Raw genomic sequence first — 13036 nt, forward strand, 5'->3', positions numbered from 1 at the left:
TTCCATTTAAAAGCTTGCAACATGAAAAGATAACTCCTAAAAACTACTTGTCACACACACATACACATACACACACATACACACACACACACACACACACACACACACACACACACACACACACACGGAAGCACAAAGAAGAATAGTATAAGAAATGCTTTCATTATTCACATAAGTGAGGACGACAAAGAAAAAAAGTGTGAGCTGTTAGGAGCCTACCTCCTACTCCAGGCCCCAAATTTGGTGCAGATGAACTTTGCCCAGCAGTGCCACCGGCAGCACTGCTACCAGTGCCCCCCACAGCGCTGTTGGTGCCACTGGAAGCAGATGAACTCTGGGAAGCCTGTGGAGCCCATGGATTGGGTAATGGATCTCTATTTTCTGTACGAGAAGGCTGACTACCTTCACCTGAGGATGTATTGCTCACTAGGGAAGCAAATGGATTACCACCAAACTGTAACAAAAGACACAAAAATCATGAAGAATAAGGTTTTGTTTTAAATAACAGACATGGAACTTTTTTTTAATGAAAATCATATTCCCCATATAAAAGTACCCTTCAATCACACACATATCTGTGTTAAAACAGGAGCTCCCCTTATGCCCAAGCCTTCGGGCCACTGTTATCATCACCTGCTCTTGTGCAGCACTCAGCATTGGTTCCTGAATATCCGTGTACATGCGCCGTAAAGCATTGTATCCCCCTGGGATGCTTTCTAGGTTGCTCAAGGCTCGGTCCTGGTTTCTCATCATTTCTTGCATCATTGCTGGATTCCTGGCGAGTTCCAATGTCTAAGAAAAAGATATCCGTATAAAAAGGCACCCAAAATACACATCAATTAATTTAGCTGTTAGCGACCACAGCTGATATTTACAAGTTTTCTAATTCCATATATTAGCAGTTTTCAATATTTAACTCAGAAAATTATTTTAAATAATTCCTGTTGGAGTTCACCTCAATGTAACATTCAAATAACATCAAGAAAGAAGCACTCTGTTATTAAGTGAATGCCTATCTCCTGAATCAGATTTTTCTTTTTTAAATCTGCAAAATAATTATTTACAGTGGTCTTTAAAATATAGCAGAAAATGCAAAGTTCAAACAGTCCAAGTTAGTGCATTGTTGAGTTTTCCTGAATATTGGGATTTCTTTTTGCAGCTTAGCCATCTATAAAAGGCAAGCTCCTTAAGCATACAAAATTAAATAAGAAGTAAGTACATAATTCTTTAGCTAAATGAACTGAAGTAACTTTCCACATACTTGTCTCATAATATCTGGATTATTCAGCATATGACTAATTTCTGGATTTCTCTGTATCAACTGCTGCATTTGCGGATTGGCCATAATTAACTGCCTCATCAGGTCAGGATTTGACAGCATGCTCTGGACAAAGGGATTCTCCATAATCTGGACCATCATTTCAGGATTGGACATAAGTTGCCGCTGCATCTGGCTTTGTAGTTCAGAGAAGTTAGTAGTATTCAGACCCAAGCTACTCAGACCTGCAAGCCCTCCAAGGCCACCTAAGATAAAAAGAAAAAGACACATAAGTGAAACTCAGAAATTTTATCATTAACATGATTGTGCTAAATATGAAAATGCAAAACTGACTCAGTCCATAACAGAAAATCATTTTAAAGCAAAGAGAATTCCTATTACTTTCATAAATACGTGTTTGATTTCTGTAATTAAAATTAGCCAGAAATTTATTCACTTTGATATTTAAGTTGAAATGATACAACTAAAATATGAATTTCCTCTGTATGGTATAACACATTTTTGGTCTTTATCCCAGATTCCTGGCACAGAGATCCTAAATGCCTTAGAATTTCCAGAGTGAAGGGAGAGTCTTGTTACATATTATAAGCCCCTTTAGATCACACACCATTTATGCTAAATAACATTTAGGGTGGGGCACTTAGCCTCAGAATGGGTGGTCGCCAGAAAGACCAAGTTACAGAAGAGTTGATACAGTTGATACTTCCAGACCCACCCACCAACCTCCAGGAAGGAGAGGAAAAAGGGATAGATTAAAGGCTGAGTTCTATAAAAACTCTTTACTGAGTAATGAGATTCAGAGAACTTCCATGTCGGTGAACACTTCTAGGTGCTATTAGGGTGATATGACCAGACCTCCCCAACTCTCCCACACCCCCATACTTTGCCCTATGCTTCTCTTCCATTGTTTATTTCTGAAGTGTACCCTTTATAATAAACTAGTAAACATAAGTAGTGTCTTCCTGAGTTTTGTGAGCCATTTTAGCAATTATCAAACCTGGAGGGGAACTGTGAGACTCCCCAATTTATAGCTTGCAGGTCAGATCAACAGGTGGTCCAGACCTAGACTGGTATCTGAAGCAGAGGCAGTCTTGGACTAAGTCCTTTAAATCTGTGGGATGTGACACTAGCTCCAGGTAGTTACCATCAGAACTAAGCTGCTAGACACCCAGATGGTATTAGAGAATTGGCTGGTGTCAGAGAAACACCCTCGAATATGCCCTATTAAAGAAGAGATGAAAAATATATACCGAGTTATACTTCTAAATGACCTCTTTCCAGAAAACTGGTTTAAGTTTAACAAGTAAACCTATAAACCACCTATAAACTCTGGTTAGAACAGAGCTGTTGCCAATCAAGGAGAGAAAAGGCCAGGACATACAATGGAAACAGATGTCTCTTTAGAGGAATTAAGACATGGAGAAACCTAATAGATCCAAGAAGATGACTGAGTGCTTATCATAAAATGCTAACTTTGTAAAATTATATAACCTACCAAATGCATTCATTCAAGGAAGTCAAACAGAGAATAACTGCATGGGGTGGGATAGAAGAAGAGGTATGGAAAGAGATTTAGTGGGGGACAGGCAGTAGTTTGAGAGGCAAAATAAGAGTTTCTGCATTTGTTTTCTTTTGTTTTCTGAGGAAACACAGACTAACGTACTTAGAGAACATCAGGTAATATCGAAGAGGAGGGTTGAACACAAGACGTGGAGTTCAGAAGCGCTGAAGGTCTTGACTTAAGTGTCACCAAGACACAGGAGGATAATGTCACTTGGGTAAAATAAGCAGAGTAAGAGAAGACAAGACAGAACTCTGGAGAACAATAGCGACCAGGAAAAAAAAAAAGACCCACAAATGAGACAGAAAAAAACCGTCAGAAAATTAACCAGGGAAAAACAGTATCAGGAATTAAAGGAAATTTCAAGAAGAGACTGGTAAGCTTTAAAAGACTAAATTAAAACAAAACTATGTCACTAAATTTGGCAAGCTAAGTAGTCAATGGTGACCTTATCAAAGGAATTTTCAGTAAATTGATGCGGGAAAAAATAGAGCACAGCAAACTTAGTGAAAGGGAAATACACACAAAACAGAAAATGCCTCTTCCAAAGATGGCTAAGAAGGAAAGCTAAGGAAAGGGCAGTGGTGGCATTCTGTAGCATTTACATCCAAGATAGACCTTGGTGAGAACAGGCACCAAAAACAGGCTAACCTATGATATAGGCTAAATGGAATAACTGATGGGAGAAAAGCAACTGAGATAGGAGGAGTAAGAATGAAAATGGAAATGAAGGAAATGGGGAGATATATGGCCTCAAATTAACTAAAAGCTGGTCTGGGCTTCAATTTCTTTGCCTTTAAAATGAGGAAAGAGGATAGAGATTTACCTCAACAATACCTTTCATGACTCTAAACATGTAATCATTTCATCCTAATCTCTCTAGAATTGTTCATGTCAATAATTTTGCCATCTAAAACATACCAAAAGAAGACACATTCAACCTATGATCATTTTTAGAAAACAAGAGCAGCAAAAATGTAAAAGTTAAGAAAAAAAAGAAAGGCAAATGTGAATCCCTGCCATGCCCTAAAATGTTTCCAACATAGTTGGCAAAAAACTGAATTATTAAGAAACTTTTTCTGGATGAAGCAAAGGTATAATCCTTGATAGGTAAAAACTGTATATATTTTTTTAAATGTCATTTCAAAGTACTATTGTATTTATCATACAACTTAAGAACTGAAAGAAGCATCGTGCCATTTATCTATCTAGTTCAACGTCTGTTAGTTTCTAATACTTGTTTTTCCCCAACAAAACCTTCCACAGAACCTCAGTATAAAACTAATGTAAGAAAAGTGGTTTTGGGGGCACCTGGGTGGCTCAGTTGGTTAAGCAACCAACTACTGATTTCAGCTCAGGTCATGATCTCACAGTTTGGGAGACTGAATCCCATGTTGGGCTCTGCACTGATAGCAGCAGGGCCCCTTTGGGATTCTTTTTCTCCTTCTCTCTCTCTGCCCCACCCCCTGCTTGCACACTCTCAATAAGTAAGTTAGTAAGTAAGTAAGTAAATAAGTAAGTAAGGGGGCCTGGGTGGCTCAGTCAGTCAAGTGTCTGCCTTGAGCTCAAGTCATGATCTCACAGTTCATGGGTTCAAGCCCTGCAGAAAGCTCTCTGATCTCTGAGCAGAACCTGCTTTGGCTCCTCTGTCCCCCCTCTCTCTGCCCCTCTTCTGCGAACGCTCCCTCTCTCTCAAAAATAAAATAAAAATAAATAAACATTAAAAAGAACGAAAGGGAAAATGGGAGAAGAGAAGAGAAGAGAAGAGAAGAGAAGAGAAGAGAAGAGAAGAAAGAAAGAAAGAAAGAAAGAAAGAAAGAAAGAACGGTTTTGGCTGATGCAGGAGCTCCTTAGCCAACCCACTTACTCCCAGGCCCCAGCCCTCCTCTGTGTGTTCAAGACACAGATGCAGTCTGAGTCCTTCACTTTACAAATAAGAAAATTATATTCAGGGGGTTAGCTTATGATCAACAATTAGCTAATCTTCCTCAGATTCAACTATGTGGCAGATCAGGTACACATATACTACATCGCTTTCATTATTTAAAAAAAAAATGCCACTTATTTATCATTTGTTAAATGCAAACGTAAGCTATCCAAGCGTATCTGTATTCCTAACTACTTCTTTAATACCCACAATTAAAGAAGTAAGTTATAGAAGTTATCGTCATTGTTGTGGAGATGATTTAATGTTTCATTCTATTTTATCCAAAATTACCCTTGGTGAAAAGGAGTTTTTTTCTCCTATCCCTATAAAATAACTAAAGACACTTACCTAAACCAAAAGGGTTGCTAGTGGCAGAACCAGATGTGGAGTTAGTTGTAGGAGCTGATGACGTGGTAACATTGCTTCCACTGGTATTTGTTTGTTGAGCTGAATGATCCTGAGGCCTAGGAAAAGTAATCATATCATGGTGTATACAGTGGAGCTAATTATTTTTAAAAGAATCTCTGAAATTCCAGAATTCTCAGAAATAAAAGTGTAAGTTTTCAGACCAATTCAAATTACAAGGTAAATACCCTGAGATAACAGCATTAAGAACTATAATGAAACATAGTAAAACCTAATACAATTTAAACTACCCTTCAACTGCCCCTCCTCCTCCAGTATATGCACCTAAGTATTTCATTACTTTCAATCATGATAATGTAAGATATGGAGATAGGTCACCTCACAGAAGAGAAATCAACGACCAGTCACACCACAAAGCTTGACTACATAAGCACCTTTTTAAAGTTTATTTATTTATTTTGAGAGAGAGAGACAGACAGCCAGCACGGGGAGGGGAGGGGGGGGGGCAGAGAAAGACTATCCCAAGCAGGCTCTGCCCTGTCAGCCCGATGAACCTCAAAGTCATGACCTGAGCTGAAGCCAAGAGCCGGATGCTTAACCTACTGAGCCACCCAGACACCCCCATAAGCAACTTTTTATGTACCACCTTCTAAGTTCTTGAGGAGGTGGGGGGAGGGGCAGTTCTACTCAGCCTCTTGAAATTGTTAAAAGAAATAAAGAGACCTCACCAACAACAGGCTGAAAAATCAATACCAGTAATAACTTGTATGGATATAATTACTTAATATTATCTTCAGGTAAAAAAATAAAGATACTTTATAGGAAACCTCTTCCATGTGATACCAGAGTCCTGAATCTCACTCACTGCTTCTTTCATTGATTCTAAGATGTACATTTTTTTCATTATAACGCTTCTGAAATAAAAATCTGCCCTACAATTGCTGACAACCAGTCCTCAATTGCCATGCCTGCACATATGTATTCTGTAGGACTTCAAATGAATGATTATACCAGACATGCTGTATTTAATACCACATAAAGTGTCTTCAGAAAGATTTCACCATTAAATGGTACTAGTGAAGTTACTGTGTACACAGAAAAGCCTAGAAACAGGAAAAGAAGGAATGAATTTTGTATCAGTGAAGCAAATATTTGCTATGGGGGGGTGGGGGGTAGAAATCTAGCATAAAAATTTGCAGAATGGGCATCAGTAGTTTGGAAGAAATTCCTGGAGAAAATACTGTAGCCATCTTTTATGAAATGCTGTACCACAAACTCCACACAGTACAGTTTCATCACACGTGCAAAAACCTGAATGCTTATGAAGTCAAAATGTGATTCAAAAGAATCACTCAATGTGATAGTGTTAGGAAGAATTTAACCAATTTATCTCACGTGTATTTTTTCAGTATGTACGCAGAAGAGTGATATTGATAAACTACCATATCCAAAAATAAGTCTAAAAGAGCTCCTTCACTAAACATAAAAATTTCAAGTGAAAAGAAAATCCAACAGATTGATTTTGGCAGTATTTTTTCTTAGTGATACACAGTAAAAAGGTCTTTTAAAAACTGATAGTGAAATATGGCTACTCATTTGTGGTTTGCCAAGGAGATGAGACACCCCTGAACTTGTCCAAAAATCTCCCTTAAAACAAAAAGCATAGCTAAAAACATAATTTGTTCTGTAATTCAAATAATTTAGATATGACTGAATACTGAGGAAGTTCCTAAAGTATCAAATGTGTAAGCATCAGCATTATTGAATCACATTCATTTTTTCTTCTTTAATTTGTTACCAATAGCAGCAAATAAATGAATTTTAAACTATTTGAATAGTAATGGCAGAGAAAGCCATTTAAAGACTGGCTATTTTTTAAAAAGAAATACAACTGATTCTTGAACAACACGGGTCTGAACTATATAGATCTTATTATACTTGGGTTTTTTCCAATAAAGGCAATACAATATTATAAATGTATTTTTTTTCTCTAGCTTATAGTATAGTATGAAAGAAGTATATAACACGTATAACATACAAAACATGTGTTAATCAACTGCTGATGTTACCAGGAAGGCTTCCAGTAAGCTATTAAAGTTTTGGGGGAGTCAAAAAGTATACTCTGATTTTTGACTGCTTAAGAGTTGCTGGCCCTAACACCTGCATTATTCAAGGGTTAACTGTATAAACATTTTTTCACAGTTTAAAGCTCTGTGTCTTCTAAAAACATACCTGTTTTGCGTTTTGATGACAAGGTGAACAGTAAGACCATCGTGAATTCCATGCTGACTCAAAGTATCTTGATCTTTTAAAATTTTTCCAGCAAATATCAACACAAGTTGGTCAGTATGTGATTTGAAACGTTTAGAGATTTCTTCCTTGAACTAAGTAAGATAAAAAAACAAAGTGAATATTATTACAGGTGTTTGCATAGCACCACCCAGTCTAGTAACTACTGGTACCTCAAAAAGGCCCCTACTACAGATATGGCAGTAATTCAAATGATACACAGATACATCTTTTCTCTGTCAGTATCTTGATCCTAGTGGGAAATGAGTATTAACATTTCACTCACCTCTAACACCAAGGTTCTACTGTAAGTACACATATCCTATACTGAACTTTCTGCTAAGTCCTAATAGTTCATTTCTTCCCAATATCTTTGTTCTCTCTGTATCAGTGGTACTAAATGTAGTTCAAGTCACACATAGCTGTTACCCAGTTTACAATAATCTATGCCTCAAATGTCCATCTCCAGTCCTGCTCCTTTCTAGTTGAATACATATAGAGCCACCGTCATATTCTTGGCATTCCATACTTACTTTCTTCCCCAACTTTTTCATTCAACATTTATTAACAAGAAGTATTATCCACACACACACAAAGTATTATCCATATGCAAAGATACAGAGCAAAAGTCTTTCCCTGAACGAAAACAGTTCCATAGCGTTAGTCAAATAAACCACAAAGTACAGAGACAAAGGAAGCACAAGGGCAGTTAAAGAAAGCTTTCCAATGAATAAAGAGATTTGGAAGTAGCCAAGAAAACCTGAAGAAAGGATTTCCAGGGACAAGAATAACATGCAAACACAGAAAAAAGATCTTCATACCATAAAAAAAACACCCTTATTTATTCTGTTAGATCAATGTTTTCTCATATTTTTATAAAAATCACCTGTGTGCTTAGGCTTTACTCCATTGTCCAAATCAGGACATGTGAGTAGGCCAAGGAATTTACATGAACAGACTACCTCAGGGAATCACTCCAAATTTGGAAAAGAATTACATTTTAAACCACTCTACCCCAATACCCTACAAAAGTGGGTCTCAACAGATGATGGCACTATCACCAAGGGAAGTTTTAGAAATATAAGGGGTATTTTTGGTTGTCATGAGTGGGATGATGCATTAAATAACTTTTTTAAATGTTCTATTTATTTTTGAGAGAGAGAGAGCATGAGCAGAGGAGAGGCAGAGAGAGGGGAGACAAGAGAATCCGAAGCTGACTCTGCGCGGACAGCACAGAGCCACACATGGGACTCAAACTCATGAGCCATGGTGAGATCATGACCTGAGCCAAAGTCGGCCACTCAACCGACTGAGCCACCCAGGCACCCCCATGTTAGATAATTTCTGAGATTTTATAAGATCTTGCAGAAGGCAGGGAAGGGAAAGCGTACAGGGATATAAATAAAACAAGATAGGCTGTATGTCCATCATTGTTGAAAATGAGAAGTTCGTATCACACTCTACCTTTGCGTATGAATGAAATTTTCCATAATCAAGTTACAACATTCAGTGTAAGCAACTGTTTTTTTTTTTTTAAATTCATAAAGATAATGCAAAATTATGCTGCAGTAAATATTTTGGAGCTTTTCCATCTGAACTCTCCTTCATTTGAAAATATATGACCTTTAGGGGCGCCTGGGTGGCGCAGTCGGTTAAGCGTCCGACTTCAGCCAGGTCACGATCTCGCGGTCCGTGAGTTCGAGCCCCGCGTCAGGCTCTGGGCTGATGGCTCGGAGCCTGGAGCCTGTTTCCGATTCTGTGTCTCCCTCTCTCTCTGCCCCTCCCCCGTTCATGCTCTGTCTCTCTCTGTCCCAAAAAAAAAAAAAAAAAAAAAAAAAAAAAAAAAAAAAAAAAAAAAAAAGAAAATATATGACCTTTAATCCTTTTATCTACAATAAGCAATTTCCAAATTACTAAAAAATCTTTGTTAAAACACCATATCAATAATTCGGCCAATCAACAATTTAACCATTCTCCTATTACTGACATCTCATTTCTCCCTTTGGTAGCTACTAGAAATAATAACAATACAATGAGCAGAACATGTGGTTTTCTAAGGACTGAATAAAAATGTACATAAAATGCAAGTATCAGGCACACTGACAGGGGTCAATAAATAGTAGCTACTACTGCTCTAGCTTTTTTAATCCTCAATAACTCTGAGATAGATGGTTTTTAATCCTATTTCAGATACTGAAACAAAGAGAGGTTAAGGTTCTAATACGGCCCTCTCCTCTCATGCATGACTTGGCTAATTAACTGCCAGGTTAGGATTCAAACCTAAGTGTGACTTCAAGGACCAATCTACCCAGCTAAACAATAATCTATTTTATATGTAAAATGAGATTAATTTAGACTTGTGTTTCTTAACCTTGAAGAAAGTCTTACCTTTTCAGAATCTTTAATATCCTTCCAATGTCATTCTGAAAGTTTGTCTAACCTATAATTATATAGCATTTTAGCATATTTTAGGATTTGAAGGTAAGGTGCCAGACTAAAAAAATACATCTATATTTACATTCTGTCAAATCCCCACTAAAATAGTAAAGGATTTTCCAATGCTTTAAGGAGGTATAACTCACATAGCATACAATTTGCCCATTTAAGGTGTACAGTTCAGTGGTTTTTTTTGTTTTTTTTCAACTTTTTTTTTTTATTAATTTTTGGGACAGAGAGAGAGACAGAGCATGAACGGGGGAGGGGCAGAGAGAGAGGGAGACACAGAATCGGAAACAGGCTCCAGGCTCCGAGCCATCAGCCCAGAGCCTGACGCGGGGCTCGAACTCACGGACCGCGAGATCGTGACCTGGCTGAAGTCGGACGCTTAACCGACTGCGCCACCCAGGCGCCCCAGCAGTGGTTTTGAGTATATTTACAGATATGTGCAATCATCACACAATTTTAGAACATTTTCATCTTCTCTAAAAGAAACCAGTACCCTTTAGGTATCACCTCTCTATTCCCTCATCACTGCAACCCTTAGGAAACCACTAATCTACTTTCTATAGATTATTCTTGACATTTCACATAAATGCAATTATATAATATGTGGTCTTTGTAACTGGCTTCTTTTACCTAGTATAGGTTTTCAAGGTTCATTCATGTTGTAGCATGTATCAATATTTCATTACTTTTTACAGCCAAATAATATTCCATTGTATGGATATATGACGTTTTGTTTATTCATTCATCAAATGATGGGCATTTGAGTTGTTTCCACCTTTGGGCTCTTATAAAATAACGCTGCTATGAACATTTATATACAAGTTTTTGTGTGGACATAGGTTTGCATTTCTCTTGAGTATATACCTAGATGTAGCATTACCAGGTCATATGGTAACTCTTTGTCTTAACCATTTGAGGAACCACCAGAGTGTTATCCTAAGTGGCTGTGCCATTGTACATTCCCACCAGTAGTGTATAAGGATTCAATCTCTCCACATCCTCACCAATATTTATTACCTGACTTTTTAATTATAGCCATCCTGGTGGTGTTGATTGGCACTCTCCTGATAGCTAATGACAATGAATATCTGTTCATGTGCTTACTTATATATTTTCTTTAGAGAACTATCCAAATTCTTTGCCCTTTTTGAAACTGACTTGTCTTTTTATTAAGGAGTTACAAAAATTGTTTATGTAGTCCAGATACAAATCTCTTTCAGAGATAGGATTAGCAAAAAGAGATGACAGAACAAATTGAGACCTTTTAGTCTCAAATGGAAGACAATTTTAAAGCTGGACACCTGGGTCAATTAATTTAGCAGACCCAAGAGAACTGAACCCTGAACTGGCACTGCAGAAAGCTAATAGCTAGATCAGTCCCCAGCATATGTAGAATTCCCAGAAGACCAATACTGGTACCCCCAGAAGCTGAGGGCAGGGGGTAATGAAGTGAGAGATGCCTAAGGCTTAAAACAATGAGGATTACCTTCAAAGCCTCAGAAACAAGACACATACTCTAAGCAAGCAATTGCTTCCTCAAGCCCAACAAAAGACTGGAGGATTTTCTTCCTCTCTAGAAAGGGAACAAAGTCCTTGGACTAAAGAACGCACAAGGCACACTGAAAGCAGGAGTACATACTAAAATGAAGATTAAACACAGACATACTACACGCTCAGTCTTTCCCCCTTCACTTCACATCGATGAGACAATGCAGGGAGGGGGGCCTTCACCATCAGGCAGGAAGACTATAATATTATAGTGTCTCCAAGGAGAATCTAACTATTATAAAATAAAAAAACTTACAGATACGGACATAAGAGTTCTTCCCAGTTACCCTGTAGCAGTGGTACCCAATGGGGGTGAGTGTCCCTATCAACCCTGGGACACATCTGACAAATTCTGAAGACATTTCTGCTTGTCACAATAAGGGTCAGTACCACTGGCGCCTGGTGGGTAGAGACCAGGCATGCTGCTAAACACCCTACAATGCCCAGGGCAGCACCAACAACAAAGAACTATCCAATTCAAAATGTCACTAACGACAAGGTCGCAAAACTGCACCAGGGCTATAGTTCTCAAAGTTCTGTCCGCAGATGAGCAGCATTCACTAGTACTAGGTTAACTTGGTGGAAATGCACATTCTCAGTCCCCACCCCATATTAACCAAATCAGAAACCCCAGGGATGGGGCTCAGCAATCTATAATCTAACAAACTTCCCAGATGATTCTGATGTACACTTAAGTGTAAGGACCACCGCCTGCTCTAGGTATAACAGATGCTCCCCAAAAATGTAGATAAAGAAACATATTAAATGTCATCAAAAGGATACAACCACACACACATGCAAAAAGTCCTCAACAAATAAGTTGCTAAGGAGGAAAAAGCAAAGAAAAACCTGTAGATGAAATTTTAAGTACACAAGGAACACTCACCAAGATAGACCATAAATTGGGTAATAAAAAAAACCCTGGAGGGGTTCCTGGGTGGCTCAGTCGGTTAAGCGTCCGACTTCAGCTCAGGTCATGATCTCATGGTTCATGAGTTCAAGCCCCTCGTCAAGCTCTGTGCTGATGGCTCAGAGCCTGGAGCCTGGTTCAGATTCTGTGTCTCCTCGCTCTCTGCCCCTCCCCCACTCATGCTTTGTCTCTCTCTCTCTCTCAAAAATAAATTTAAAAACATTTTAAAAATTTAAAAAAAAAAAGGAATAAAAGGGAACCACTTAGACCTGATAAAGTGCATGTAGGAAATATCTGCAGTTAACATCATACTTAACAGTGAACAACTGAATGCTTTCCCACTAAGATCAGGAACAAAGCAAGGATGCCCCCCCCCCCCCGCCCCGAATCACCACTACCCCCCACAATCACCACTACTCTACTCAACACTCAATCACCCCTACTCTACTCAACATAGTATTGAAAGTCCCAGTCAAGGCAACAAGGCAGGAAAAGAAAGAATGGCATAGATACTGGAAAAGAAAAACAACAAAAACAAGCAATTTATCAGTCCCTTGCAATGTATGAGCCTTACCCACATCCCACTTCAGAAAGAAATCTCTTTATTTATTTTGGGAGGGAGAGGGGGAGGGAGGGGGGGAGAGGGAGGGGGGGAGAAAGGGAGAGGGAGAGGGGAAGGGAGAGGGGAAGGGAGAGGGGAAGGGAGAGGGG

At 38.6% G+C, this 13036-nt stretch overlaps 1 protein-coding gene across 5 annotated transcripts in view; it reads right to left on the reverse strand.

Moving 5' to 3' along the window:
* The window catches only part of UBQLN1 (ubiquilin 1), a 79165-nt gene that overhangs the window by 46967 nt on the left and 19162 nt on the right, over nt 1-13036 (reverse strand). For all 5 annotated transcript variants that reach the window (XR_007461772.1, XM_049649804.1, XM_049649669.1 and 2 more), the window contains exons 2-6: nt 7366-7517; nt 5116-5231; nt 1262-1524; nt 634-792; nt 220-454 (exon numbers count right to left, since the gene is read on the reverse strand). Coding sequence is in view for 4 of the 5 variants with exons in the window: in XM_049649804.1 (XP_049505761.1) it covers nt 220-454; nt 634-792; nt 1262-1524; nt 5116-5231; nt 7366-7517 (925 nt within the window). In the remaining variant the exon portion in view is untranslated. The remainder of the gene's footprint in view (nt 1-219; nt 455-633; nt 793-1261; nt 1525-5115; nt 5232-7365; nt 7518-13036) is intronic.

Source organism: Panthera uncia, chromosome D4 (assembly GCF_023721935.1).
Source record: "Panthera uncia isolate 11264 chromosome D4, Puncia_PCG_1.0, whole genome shotgun sequence".
In the NCBI taxonomy this organism is placed as follows: Eukaryota; Metazoa; Chordata; class Mammalia; order Carnivora; family Felidae; genus Panthera; species Panthera uncia.